We start from the raw sequence: 13794 nt of genomic DNA on the forward strand, positions 1-13794 counted from the left end.
TGAAGACCCGTAGATTTTGAAGTCAAACAAAATACAGTTGTGCATGCACAATGATGCAAATGCTTTTCTTGGTTTCTATAATTCTTAAAAACTTCTAAACCTCGTTTTTCTGATATAGTCATTGTACATTTTAAATCATTGTAATTCAATTGCAAATTCAGTACAATTATTAAATTAAAATTGTAGTGATTTGGGTAGCACATTGAATAAAAGGCAAAATTATCAAAATAAAATTGCTGACCAAAATTTGTTTAAAAAAAAATTCAACAACCAAAAGTACATTTAACTCCATTGATAATCTAGCACTCTGTTCATACAATTAAGTGGTAGGATAAAGAGGAAATGAAACAATAGGCCTTAGGATTTGGCTTTAAAAAATATAATGCCCTTGATGATATTATACTCCCAAAGATAAATATAAAGAATATAAAACAAGGTTATGGGTGGAAGTGAGAATGAGAGCTACAAAAAAGCAACTCTGTGAACAGAGAAAATGACCAAGGGAAGGTGAACAATTATCCACCACATGTGGGCACAAAAAGATGTTCCTATGTGCAATTTTCAGCTAATGTGACCATGGATGATCCTATATATGGGACTAACTGCAGAAAATTAAGAACTTTTCCTTATTTGCTCTCTCTCTCCCCCCCCAAAAAAAAAAAAAAAACAGAACTCAGCCAACATAAGGTTGATCCATGAAAGCCCAATCAAAGACCTGCTCATATTGAACTGCAGCCTTATCCCAGGTGTAGTCTTTCTGCATTCCTCTCTTCATTATTCCTTCCCAAGACGACTTGTGCTCTTGGTAAGTCCGGACAGCAACTCTTAAGGCCTGTCCACAATCAGCCATTGATTCTTAAAGAGTACATGTAAAGCCAATTCAAAAATGTCTGAAGAAGGGAGAGACATGATTATTTGGAATCTGAAAAGTTGACTAGAACATAAATAAACACATAATAGCTCCATTCAAAATCAAGGCATGGATAACTGATGTAGTTAGATTTAAATTTTGTTCATTGACTCTTTAGGCCAATCCAAGGCTGGCAACACAAAATCATCTATCTTTACATCACATTTTCCATTCAATTAGCCATGTCTGATGGCATTTCCAAATTTGTCAAATGATCAATATATTAGCAGAAATGATTATTTAGCCTAGCTTGTTAATAAAAATTGTTCAAAAGAGAATTGATGATAGGTACCAAATTGGACATAACACACTAAGTGAGAAAAATAAGGGTAGATTGGCTAGCTGTGCTTGCACAAGATATTAACTTACCGCTAACATACTCTCCTTCAATAGTGGTGCAAAAGCCCACCTGTTAAAACATTCAATGACAATGATGTTATTAATATTTCATGGAAATGAAATGTTCTTCCTAATGCAGGCACAAGTAGTATGTACATTTTATTTATATTTTGAGAAAAAAAAAATCTAAATAGCACATATTAGTGGTACTGTGCCCCCCCCCCAAAAAAAAAAAAAAAAAACCCCAAAACAAGAAGCCCTAGTGAGAATCAGGAAGTAAGTCATGAAAGGAGTGCTTGTAATAGCTTATACAAGTGGCTTCTGTCTTGACTCTAATAGATTACTTTTTCTTATTTGGCTTAATAAATAAAAAGTCAGTTGTTTGAATCAAGTCATTCAAGTTATTGTCATATCATTCTAAAACACCCAATCGACTAACTCCTTATGAAGTTGAATTTTTTTAATCATCAGTTCTTGTCTAGGTTCCTTGTTCTTAAGCATTAGACCTCTCTTAGGCACCAAAACTTGACACGAAAAATATTTAATGGCCCATCCTAAATAAAAATGTTGAGGCCAAATTTTTAGTGACATTGACATACCCGGTGCCTTCGCCACTGCCTTCTCCGGCATATGGATTGAAATTCTGTACTGTATCCTGACATTTGAAGAGTAAAAGGCATCTAATGAATATGGCCCAAGTAACGAACTGCCTTTGGTTTCTTAAAGTTAACTTACTCGAAGTCCACCAGTGGCATGAACCACAGGTACAGTTCCATATCTCATAGCATACAACTGGTTTAGCCCACAAGGTTCAAATTGTGACGGCATCAATAGTATGTCGCAGCTGTTCATTTCAAAATCTCAATTTAGTCCGCATCATTGACATTGATAAACATGTTGAACTCTTAATAGAAACATTAAATTATGAAATCCATATTGCCAACTACCCTGCAGTTATTCTGTGAGAAATGGGAACATTGAAGCCAACCCAACCACGGAACTTGTCTCGATAGGTAGATTCTGTTGCCCTCATCCAGTCCTCATACTGAGGTTCTCCAGACCCAAGCATAACCTGAAATGGATCAAGCACCTTTAGATGTTGGCAAGAATTTTTCTTAGAAGATCCATAAAAAAGAATTAGAGAGATCTCCTCCATGGAACTGCAATTGGTTCCTTAATAAAGACTATAGAGCAACTGATACCTATTCCTTAATAAAAATAATAGAGAGACCTCTTACATGGAACTGCAACTGGTCCCTTAATAAAGACTATAGAACAACTGATACCTATTTCCCCACACTTCCATTCAGTAATACTCATATATGTGAATGAATATATACTAGATACATGCACATGAGACCTCTTTCAACTTTTGCCCAACAAAAAAAAAGAAATAGATTTTTAACCAAATATTACCTAGGATGCAATACATGCCAGTTTGAGGAATGGAAATAGGATTACCATATGGTATCCTTATATAAATATATAGGTGAAAATTGGGTAATGGCACTTTCCCTTCAAGAGAGGATGCAGAGAGATCTTCTTTAGTATATTAGATTAACAATGACTAAAAAAAAAATTATAATATGATAACGCTCCACTGTTACTGATAAAAATATGTTATGGAAAAGTTTGAACTAAAACTTTGGATCGTTAGATATTTATTCTGGAATGAAAATGTGCCATGTTTCAGAATGTGCGCCCCAATTATTGGTTCGCTAGGGTAGGAGCATTTTCTGGCAAGTATGGGTTCAACAAATGAGAAACTGGAGTTCAATCAATATATCTTAAGAGTTCAGGAGCAACTACACCAATGGAGAATGACTATTAATGCCACAATACTCTGTTTCGATAGCTCCACTTAACATGCTATAAGGAAGGGGTAAAACCAGCATGATATATATGGTTTCAGCACTAAATATACTACTACTTTTCTAAACCCAAAACTGATCTTTAGAATTCTTCCCAGAAAGGAAGCAATGTCATTAACTGCCATCTAACAAATAATAAACACTAGTTTACTTACAAATTGCACATCCTCCTCCATAAGCTCAGGAGTTGCCAATTTGATCAAGTCAATGCCTTTTTGGTAATCCAATCTCCCAATGAATCCAATCTATAAAGACCAAACTCAAATCAAAAACAAAATAGGAATAGATTTTTGTCAATTGCTAGTGTATTATTATGAATTTACATCTCACCAATGGGCAATCAGGTCTAACAGGAAGACCTAATTCCTTCTGTAGAGCAATCTTGCATTTGACCTGCATACAACAGATAAAATGGGTATAATCCAGAAACATAGCCTTTTCAACAGCTAATGCAGAAGCATAAACCTTAGTCACCTTTCCAGAGAGATCATCAGTGGAGTAATGAAAAGCTATATGCTCATCTAAAGATGGGTCCCATTCAGCATCATCAACTCCATTCGTGATCCCTGATCATAACCATGGAAATTAGTTTGATGAGTAACCATAAGACAAATTAGTTCACATAATATATAAATTAATCATATAATTTTGAAACATGAGCATAAAAGATAAATTTTACACCCCTGGAAAATCCCACAAGTAACTGAACTAAAGATCTAGACTAACACAGCACGCAGTGGATACATCTTTATTTTCTCTCCTGAAGGGATTTCAAAGGAATTCAATGATACATTGAGCAGCAAAGCCAGATCCTACTTCAAATTCCAGTAATAAATGTAAAATATGAATCATATTGGACACTTCCAGCTCCAATTGTTATGCGACTTCACAAAAATATCAACAGTATTACAATGAATGAAACATAAACCATCTTAATCTAGCTGAGGAAAATGCCCTTGATCATGTGGACTGGAGGAAAAGGATTCATATAGCCAAACCCATCTAGAGGTACTTAAGGCATGTTGTTGTTGTTGTTGTATACATAAATGCAACAATGAAGAAATTTGAATTTGGCATCTCACATATTCTCTGAGAAATTTTTTTTTAAGGTTGAGATTTTAAACAGTTTCTACCTCACTTTGCACTTTGAAAACTCAGGCCTGCCAAAGATTGGTTTAGACCCTGAACCAGAACAAAAATCCCAGTGCCGAAGACAAACAACAAAATTGTTCCTTCAAACTGGTTGCGTGCACAACAACCTGCACTCTCTCTTTTCCATCTTGACGTTGCCTAATGTAGTTACAGTAAAACGACCTCTTCATATGTGGGAAGTATTTTGTGACTTCTCATGCAGAAAATTTTTGTCCTATATAAGTCTGGCATTTTTAAGTTTTTTATCCTTAGATGATCTACGAGTATTAGCATAATTATCTAAATAACTGAACAATTTCCACCATATGAGTCTATGACCATTATATCAGAACCCAATTGAAACTTCTAGGACTAATGTTAAAAGATTTATTTTCTCAATGGCGGTTGCAGAGGTGAAGTGGTAAAACACAAACATAAAAGAGCCAACAAATGCATCCCATTGCTTAAAAATTCCCAGTCTGTTTGCCCATTTGCTCAATTTGTCACTTCCCATGCAGAGTTGCAAAGGACTTGTGAAGCAGCAGGCTTTAAATTTTTAATGCAATTTTGTTATTGCAAAAAATCAGGACCAGATAACAGGGATGACAAGTACTTGTAAGCCTCAGGGTCAGCGATATGTATTTATGTGCTAGTAAAATGGGTGTTACGATAGTTTCCCCGGAAAAAGTGTAACAACCCTGCCTCACCACAGACACGCTGAATATGCCATAACTTGCTTACATCTAAAAGCTCAACAACTAAACTAAACGCCTAAGACCTAGTTGTTTTAACTTCTTAATTTAATCCTCATAACTTGCTTACATAAGTGCTCAACAATCAAGTTAACAGCTGATTCAACTTAGTTGCATAAACCCCTCTCAAACACACTCCATGGTTGATGTATGACTAATTTACCAAAGAATTCCAGTTCAACAGTTGCTTAACTATGCACCATAGATACTTCCCTAGTCCACTGTGCACTCCAACTTTCTTATGTCAAGGGCTCATATCTTCCTTTCCCTGTTTCGATTGCACCCCAAGCTAGGTCCTGCTCACTACAAGCTGCACATCGGTTCTCAATACACACCTTTGTCCAGCATCCCATTGTCCACAATACAAGCATGCCTGCTGCTTCTCTGTCATCAGGTCCCATGATAAGCAGTTTAAACACCACAGTAAAAACTACTTAAAAACGTACAGATTAAAATGTTATATTTGTCTTGTAAAATAAGAGACTCAATTCAAATCCCAGCCCACTGCACTTATCTATCGAGTATCAATAATATAAGCTAACATTTATCAGCTTATGCCTCATTTTGCCTTTAAATTGTCTATAAATCCCCAACTCAAATAAATTTACATATATAGGAATTCAAATCTGAATGCAAATGTTGCATAAGATAAAAAAATGTATATGGGTTGAAATCAAAATGAAATGACAAAATTCTTTAAGGTCTTTTGAGGTAAAAATTTCTTGACAAATCAGGGGAAGCATCACACATACTATTGTAGTATGACAATCTACTAACAATGGGAAAGTGATTTGTCAAAAATGTAACCTCCTAATTACAAAGCAGAGATCTGCATACCATTCAAAACGCTCTTTCGACTACTTAATAGCTCATCCAGACCATATCCACCTTCAACAGTTGTTATCTCCCAAGAATAGCCCTGCAAACCAAAAGACAACATTAAAGTGAACACTACATGAAAGTAGTGGCTACAAAGTATGGATTTGGCAGGAACAGAATATTGACATTGTGGCAGCTTGGTTCAAATAACAAATAGACATACAAGGTGCTTCTGCATATGTAAATAATGCATGTGAATTGTTAAATCTCGATATATATTGTTGACTCACACCCTAACAGCTTAAGCTTTTAGTAAATTGGTAACCTAACATGGTATCAGAGCTGGTTACCAAGAGGTTCTGTCTTGTTGCCCGCATTTACTGTATGGTGTTTAAAAATTATTGTATTCCTTGTAATGGGTGTTGTTTATTGTTTTTTTATCTCTCCACGGGCTATCAGGCTGCACGTACAGGGGAGTGTTAAAGCTTGATATACACTGTTGGCCCACAATCTAACAGCTTCAGCTTTTAAGTGAAGTGGCAACCTAACATGAATAATTCACTGGAAGGTCATCCTTACAAATTGCCACACAGCATCAGACATTCCACCAAGACACTTCCAAATAAAAGCATGATATGTAAAATTTCTAACCTGGCTAACCGTCATTATGCGATCCGCTGTCACAATAGCGCCTTTCAGAACATTGACAGCTTCACCTGTGTCCAGGGCATGGGTCCTTGCCCATGTAGGAAACACCCACTCCAGTGCCCCATACCACTGAGGAGGCAGTCCCAAATTTGGGTAGGTTGCGGCAGGTTCCACTCCCTTGCATATAGAAAATTGATTTTATATTAGTTTTTTCATATTGTACTTTCAAATATTAATTTATGAAAAGTTCATTGTCAACCTCTAATTCTCTATGAACAATAAGCAGCAGCTTTACAAAAAGCAAGCTACCCTCAATGGAGATGATTTGAGGACAAATGGTTGGATGTCATGAAAAAAAATCATGATTTTAAAACCATCAATCCAGCGAAGCCACCAGGTTGATCCAACTGGTGGGTCAAACCAGTATGAAGTGTGTGTGTGTGTGTGTGTGTGTGTGTGTACACATATTATAATATTACACTCATAAAGACAATAGTACAAATATGTGGCATTAATGACATATTGCAATGATAATATTATACTCATCAAAGATAATATTACAACTATGTGGTCATAATCACCAATTAACTAATTATAATAAAAAATAATAATTGCTAGGATCAATTCAGATAAAATTTATACTTTTCTATTTTTTAAAAATATTCTTGAAACTTATTATCACATCATACTAAGAGTCGAACAAATATCAGAAGGCAGAGAGAGAATAGTTTTATTTAATTAAAAATTTATATTAAGTTGGAGCCCAAGGGGCAGAGGCATTACAAATCATGGATATGTATTATCTACATAGCAGTAGCGAATAGAACACCAAATTACAGTTGGTTGAGTGGTAACTCAAGTCAAAATTTGCTTATTTGAGGTGCTGGAATTGAATCCTTCTGCCTGCAATTTGCCTACACAATATTTGCATTTTTGGGTAGGGGACAAGTTGACCCACAATTGACTCAGCCACAGTGGTTCAGGCCAATTTTAACCAGGTTAGCCGGGTCAACCTCTGTTCACTCCAAATCTGGTTTCTCTGGTCAATAATCAGCTCGCATTCTAGGTGTAGAGCCAGAAGAGGGAGCTTCTCTTTAGATTCAGTTCAACCAATTTACAAGGGTCTTTGCTTGTAAAACCCAAACCCAGCATGCAAGACTCCAAACCTCCAATGTCAATCGACAGTCCACAAAAGGAATGATCTCTGCAACCTTACCTCCGCAGTTGGAGAGGTTGGTCCCATGAGTTGAACCTATGACCTTCCTTGTGTGGGTACAACACCCTAGCTGTTGGGCCAAGGCTCACCCTCAGAATTAAATGAGCTTCATGCGTTTATATCTTTTGCAGTCAAGATTAGTACAAAGTAGAGAGTAGATCAATGGGACCCAAAATCCATTAGTATCAAAATACAGAAGTACTGTAGCCATTCTGGATGAAATTTGAGGGTATTTCATAATTGGCCGAAGCATCTTCCATGGTTGTTAGATCTCACCGTCACTGTGATCCCAAGATTTTATGTGTGCTTATGATTCCAGGAATTGAATTTAAATTTTTCAACCACAACATCCACCCATGAAATTACTAGCAAAAAAAATATTAACAGGTCAACCAGATGGATGTGATTATTGCCAGATTTGCAAATGGCAATATTCACGTAAATTGCAAAAATGCCCACCTGATGTGAAAGGTTATGTATTACAAGAATACTTCTCGCATCCTTATAAACTCCATATGGACGATACTTGGCTGCCAAGAGCCTGAACCAGAAGACAATTACAAATTAATATTCCAAAAATATTAACAATTTAAGAAAGAATACTTAATAAAAACTTGAATAAGAGGTCCTAAATCTAAGGAACACAAATTTCACAGCCCAAGTAAAATATAGTCTTGACCAAAGTAAATATAAATGAGAACATATCATGCAAAACAGGTAACATCATGACATCAGCTGGTTAATGGTTCTTCTAGAACTAGGACATGTCTATCTAAAATGCAATGCCTAAATGTAAGCTTTTTAAGATAGCTAGCTACCCCACTTACCACAGTGCAATGGGGAGGCCTGTTTCAAGGTTAGAAGAAGAGTTTTGTTGCCTAGTAAAAGGATAAGTCAAGAATACTTTAAGCAATGTCCTGAAAGATATGATTCCCTAGCTAATGACTAGTTCCCACATACCGAAGTCAAGAATGGCTTCTTGTTTCTTTTTTACCCCCTAGTAAAAAAGCACTCCAAACCTGTTGATTTATCAGGAACAACTGGCTTTGGAATACCTCCCCTTCTCTTTTCTCCTCTTCAAGGTAGGGGTGTACAAAATTTATCAAAAAACCAAGAACCAGACCAAACTCGAACCATTTGAAACTTTGATTCGGCATTTCGATTTCGTTCTTTGGTTTCAGTTTTGAATTTATAAAAAATTGACTCTCGGTTTTGGTTTCGGTTTCACAAAAAAAACCAAATTGGAAAAATCAAAAACCGATTATAATTTTAAAATGATTATTTTAATACTATATATACTGTAAAATATATTATTTCTTTAATTATATAACCGAAAGCATTTAATACTGTTTTTTTAATTAATTTGTTTGACTTACTAAATCTGCGTTGTTGTTGGACTTGTTCATGAATAAGGAAGGAGTGGGAACGGATTTTATATAAGATGCATGATTCTCAAAATCCTCATTTTGGCGATGTGGGACGAGTAGTGGAGAGTGGCAGATCCCACTGTTGGGTTGGGGGAACATTTGTTCCACATCGGTTGGAGGAAGAATAGAATCTCCCTCCCTTCCCATATATAAAAGTCCATCTAGGCATTCTATTTTGCATTAAGGCCCTTCATTCAAGTTGTGTGAGTGAGCCACCCCTTTCCACATTCAGATGGACTTGATTTAGGTTTGGGCTCTTTTGGGCTTGCAAATCATTTTTTTTAAAATAAATTTTGCATTAAAAACCAAGTAGAAACCGAACCAAACCGTAAAAATTCAGTTTACGGTTACACTAAACCATTGGTGTATGGTTCAGTTTTGGTTTCAGATTTAGAAAACCGATTTTTTCGGTTTAGTTATCAGTTTTGGTCAAAACTGAACCAATAAGAACCGATTGCACCCCTACTTCAGGAAGTGCAAGGTAATAAATATAAGAAGGAAAAAAATAAAAAATAAAAAATAAAAACTTGAGCTCAAAGCATAGATAAAACAATATAACATGGCAGATTGGGAATATCCTGCTGCATAGGAAGGGCAGTTTTTTACCCAGGGTATGGGAACAATACTAAATCACTTACACTGGGACAAGGCTTGCATGCCAGTCATTAACAAGGAACAAACATTTCTCTCCATAGGTATACCCTCCCAATGGAAGCACCAGCGGAGCTTCACATGCTGCGTAGCAAAGCAACGTGAACCGAAACTGTAACCAAAAAAGGGAGGAAACTGGTCATGTTTTATAATCAGAATAGCTTATTCTTTTTCATTGAATTCAACTCCAGAACAATATCTGAACCATTAGTCCTATTGTCTGGGTCCTGCCAAAATTTTGTTAGAGCAATATGACATGAACCCAGCTCTGCAGCTAAACAATTAAGAAAAAAAGAACCAATAGAACATACCTGATTATCACCAAAAGCACCAAAAGCATCACCATATGGATTTCCTGGTCGGTGATATGATGGATGGTCCACAAAAACCTAAGAGGAGTAAAAAAGCATATTTCAGGATTGTAGTCATTATGATGTCTTCCTTTTTTAGGGTTCAACAATTATACTCCGTTTCTTCTTTCCTCTGGTCACATTACTGGAAACTAAAATTTAAAAGAAAAGTTAATTTTCCATGCAACTACTATAGCCAGGCGTATGAAATAAGTCTAAGAATCAATATATTTGGGGGAGGGGGTCCCATCCATAAATCATCAAAAAGCATCCAAACTTCTTACCCAATCAACACCTGCCCTGTACTCATGGAAAAAGGTAACCTCCTGGGCCCCGCCGAAGCAATAAATTTTGATGCGGCAATCAACAGCACTAGCACCAGCAAATTTTTTATCTGATGCAGTACCATTTAGATATCTAGGAGAGACAACCATTACACGATGTCCACGGGCAGCTAGTGCTATAGGCAAAGAACCACAAACATCTCCCAAACCCCCAGTCTTTGAAAATGGTGCTGCTTCAGCAGTAACAAAAACAACATTGTGAGTGACTCTGGTTTGGATTTTCTTTTCTCCTTCAGTGTCTTCAGTATCTTCAGTATCTTCAATGTCTTCAGTGTCTTGAGCATCTTCAGTGTCTTCAGTATCTTCAGTTCCTTCTATGCTATTAATAGTTATATTTTCAGGAGAGCCAATGACTCCATTGCCACCTGCATTTCAAGTTTAATGCATTAGTATTGAGCAGCTGAACATGTTCATTTCTTTTCTCTCTTAAATATGTGAGCAGAGTACTTCAAACATGTAAACAAAAACAAAGATAGATTCAATTCAAATTTATTTAGCATCCAAGATAACAAAAAATATACGGAAAAGAACATCCGTAGAGGAAAAAAAAAATTAGACTTAGAAGGCCAGGGATGATGATAGAATTCAGCACCATGTGGGGAAAAAAAGATTACTGAAAATGAGTTAAGAATGACTGAAAGCATATTCAAATGAAACACAGACTGAGGAAACTTAATTCTGAAATTACTCACAAAATCTGGTATTCGTAACAATAGAATTATTCTTGACAAATCAATCCAAACTTGGATTCACATTCTTCTTCTTCTTCTCCTCCTCCTTTTTTTTTTCTTTTTTTTTTTCTTTTTTTTTTTTTGGATTACGCACTGGGTATCCACATGTCCGTTTTACGGTACACGTAACTAATCCTGCGCCCTTTGAAATTGACCCCACAACTCCAAAAGGAGGGTAAATTCAGGAGTCCAGGGCGGAAACGAACTCGGAAGGGTTTGAACACCTGACCTCGTGAAGTGCACTCCCACAACTCGCACTAAACCACACCCTGGGAGTATCCTCCTTTTTCTAATGGCAAGTGGCAATGAAGACAGCAAGTGGAAGAATTAATCCAGACTCTCCCTAAAATTTTGATCTCGAATTATTAGCAAATCCATATTTTTGAGAATGCAACTGTGCTAAAAATCCTATAAATAATTCAAATTTTCATTTCGTTTGTAGGGTTCAACTGTATCAAATGTATAATACGACCCCACTCGATCTAAAAAGATCTCGAATGGTAAAAACAAAACGTATTATATATCGAAAAGAAAGTAAAAGGGCCGGAGCAATTATTAGATAATTAAAAAATATTTGTATATGCATATGCAAAAGAAAAGGCGAAAAGCCTAAGCAAAAACACAAAAACTCGATCAAAACTAACGAAAATAGCCAAAAAAAAGAATAAAACAACATAGACTTAAAAAAAGTTTTTTAAAAAAATTAAGCAAAACAAGAACTGCAATATCGACTCAGACCTCCGAGATTACGAGTCTGGGGAATCAAGTGAAACCCAACAACGGCGCCAGAGCAATCCCTCTCCGTGTCCAACACAAGACCCTCCTCTTCATTTTCAACAGCAGAAGAAGACCCATTTTGAGAACTGCGAAACCCAGCTCCATTTTTATCCGCAACTGATCTTACAAGCATCAGAGAACGACTTCCTTGTGATTTTCTCCACAAAGGAACAGAACCCACTTGCCTAAACGCGCTGAACCTAAACCCAGCATCTGATAGACTCAGACAAGGTTTACAGGAAACGAGTCGAGCGGCTTGCACAGACTCCATGAGAGAGAAAGAGAGAGACCCACAAAGTGGCAGTAGTATGTAAGGGGAAAAGAATCGAGATAATCAATGGCAGTGGCGAGGAGAAGAGGAGCAATCAATAAAATCGGAGAAAGGGATAGTTGGGGAAGATCAAGAGAAAAGAACAGAGGACGGTCACGGCTGGCAGTGGCCCCAATTAATTAATTCAACTGTTGCCAAATGAGCATCTAATCAGCTAGTTCCCGATCTGAGTCTGTATGAGACAGCGGGTTGCTTCGGGAAAGGGGCACTGTGGAAAGAAACTGGGAAATCCCTATGCGTAGTAGCGAAGCGAAGTGCATGGGTGTGAGAGTTTCACGAACAGAGGATAGCTTTACAAGGTGGCTGTTTTACAAGTTCGCTCCATGGCGAGGGACTGAAATGAACATGAATCTTGTGAACCCTACGAAACTTTTAATTTTAAGTTTTTAATGGATGCAATCCGCAATTTTCATTGTTTGATTATGGAATAAGAACATTTTTATAGACAAAAAAAATTATTAAAATAGAATGAATTCTAGCTGCCTAATATTTATAATACATTATTTTCAAGAAATCACTATTAATACTCTAAAAATAATTATTATTTCATCCCAAAAATATTTTGAGCACGCGTAGAATTAGAGCACAGAAAACAATACAATTTATCTCTTAAATTTTTTTATCATGTCTTTGCATTTTTTATAAGTGAAAAAATATAAATAAAGGGAAATAAGTTTTTATTTTATTGTGCAAAAAAAACCTACGGTCGATATTTCTTAATATGTGCGGAAAAGACGTACAGTCGATATTCCTTAATATGTGCATTTCTCATTTTTTTAATTATGCTTTATATAAGTGGGATCCACTCTTAAAAAATGTTAATGCAGTATAATATGACAGATACATTGAGATTCGCATATATTTTAATTTCATAAAGTTTTTAATAGTCTTTATGAACATGTACTTTTGGTAAGTAAATACATTAAATTCATTAAATTTGATCAATGCCTATGAATACATTTATATTTATGCATCTACTAAGAGAAAGAAGAACCACATATTTCATCATTTATATTTTCAATCAAAAAATATTAAATGTAATTTGTTAAAATATTTGCTAATAATTAAGTTTTTAAGTAGATGATTAATTTTAATACAACCGAATTTTGAGCAAGCAAACATTTGATAATCGTACACTAATGTTTTTTTGAGGATGTATATCTTATTTTTAACTCAAAAATAAATTATTAATAATTCTAAACATGTTTTAAACATAATAATTCATTATAATGCAATATATTGCATTTATTATATTCACAAAGGATTGTCATAGTAAATGAATGAGCGAATGATCATAAATATTAATTTTTCAAAATTGTTACAATAATTTATAAAAAGTATGATTGAAAGAATATCAAACAGAATAATATGTTAAAAACATGAGCAGCGGAAAAAATTTGTACCTCCGTCTATTGTACTTGATTTGTAAATATACTATTAAGAACTACTTCAATCTCTAGAAAAGAGAATTATAATTCTATGAAATATCTTCTAGTC

The 13794-nt window shown here is 35.5% G+C and overlaps 1 protein-coding gene across 1 annotated transcript; it reads right to left on the reverse strand.

The window, feature by feature from the left end:
* Positions 1-255: 255 nt before the first annotated feature.
* LOC131146187 (soluble starch synthase 1, chloroplastic/amyloplastic) lies at positions 256-12698 on the reverse strand. The gene is made up of 15 exons (XM_058095577.1): positions 11928-12698; positions 10399-10823; positions 10076-10153; positions 9752-9876; positions 8146-8227; positions 6474-6647; positions 5841-5922; positions 3595-3686; positions 3451-3513; positions 3276-3365; positions 2197-2321; positions 1985-2093; positions 1849-1904; positions 1280-1319; positions 256-832 (listed from the first exon to the last, which is right to left on the reverse strand). Exons 1-15 carry the CDS (start codon positions 12235-12237, stop codon positions 674-676), a joined length of 2010 nt encoding a protein of 669 aa, XP_057951560.1. The 5' UTR covers positions 12238-12698; the 3' UTR covers positions 256-673.
* Between the last annotated feature and the right edge of the window lie 1096 nt (positions 12699-13794).

The sequence above is a fragment of the Malania oleifera genome, chromosome 13, assembly GCF_029873635.1.
Source record: "Malania oleifera isolate guangnan ecotype guangnan chromosome 13, ASM2987363v1, whole genome shotgun sequence".
Taxonomy (NCBI): domain Eukaryota; kingdom Viridiplantae; phylum Streptophyta; class Magnoliopsida; order Santalales; family Ximeniaceae; genus Malania; species Malania oleifera.

Excerpts from the sequence above, each read along its gene's own strand:
- LOC131146187 (XM_058095577.1), bottom strand. The coding sequence starts at position 12,237 with ATGGAGTCTGTGCAAGCCGCTCGACTCGTTTCCTGTAAACCTTGTCTG. Across the intron at positions 10,824-11,927 it reads CCAGACTCGTAATCTCGGAG|GTGGCAATGGAGTCATTGGC; the intron begins GTCTGAGTCGAT and ends CTTGAAATGCAG. Across the intron at positions 2,094-2,196 it reads TCTCACAGAATAACTGCAGG|CTGCGACATACTATTGATGC; the intron begins GTAGTTGGCAAT and ends TGAAATGAACAG.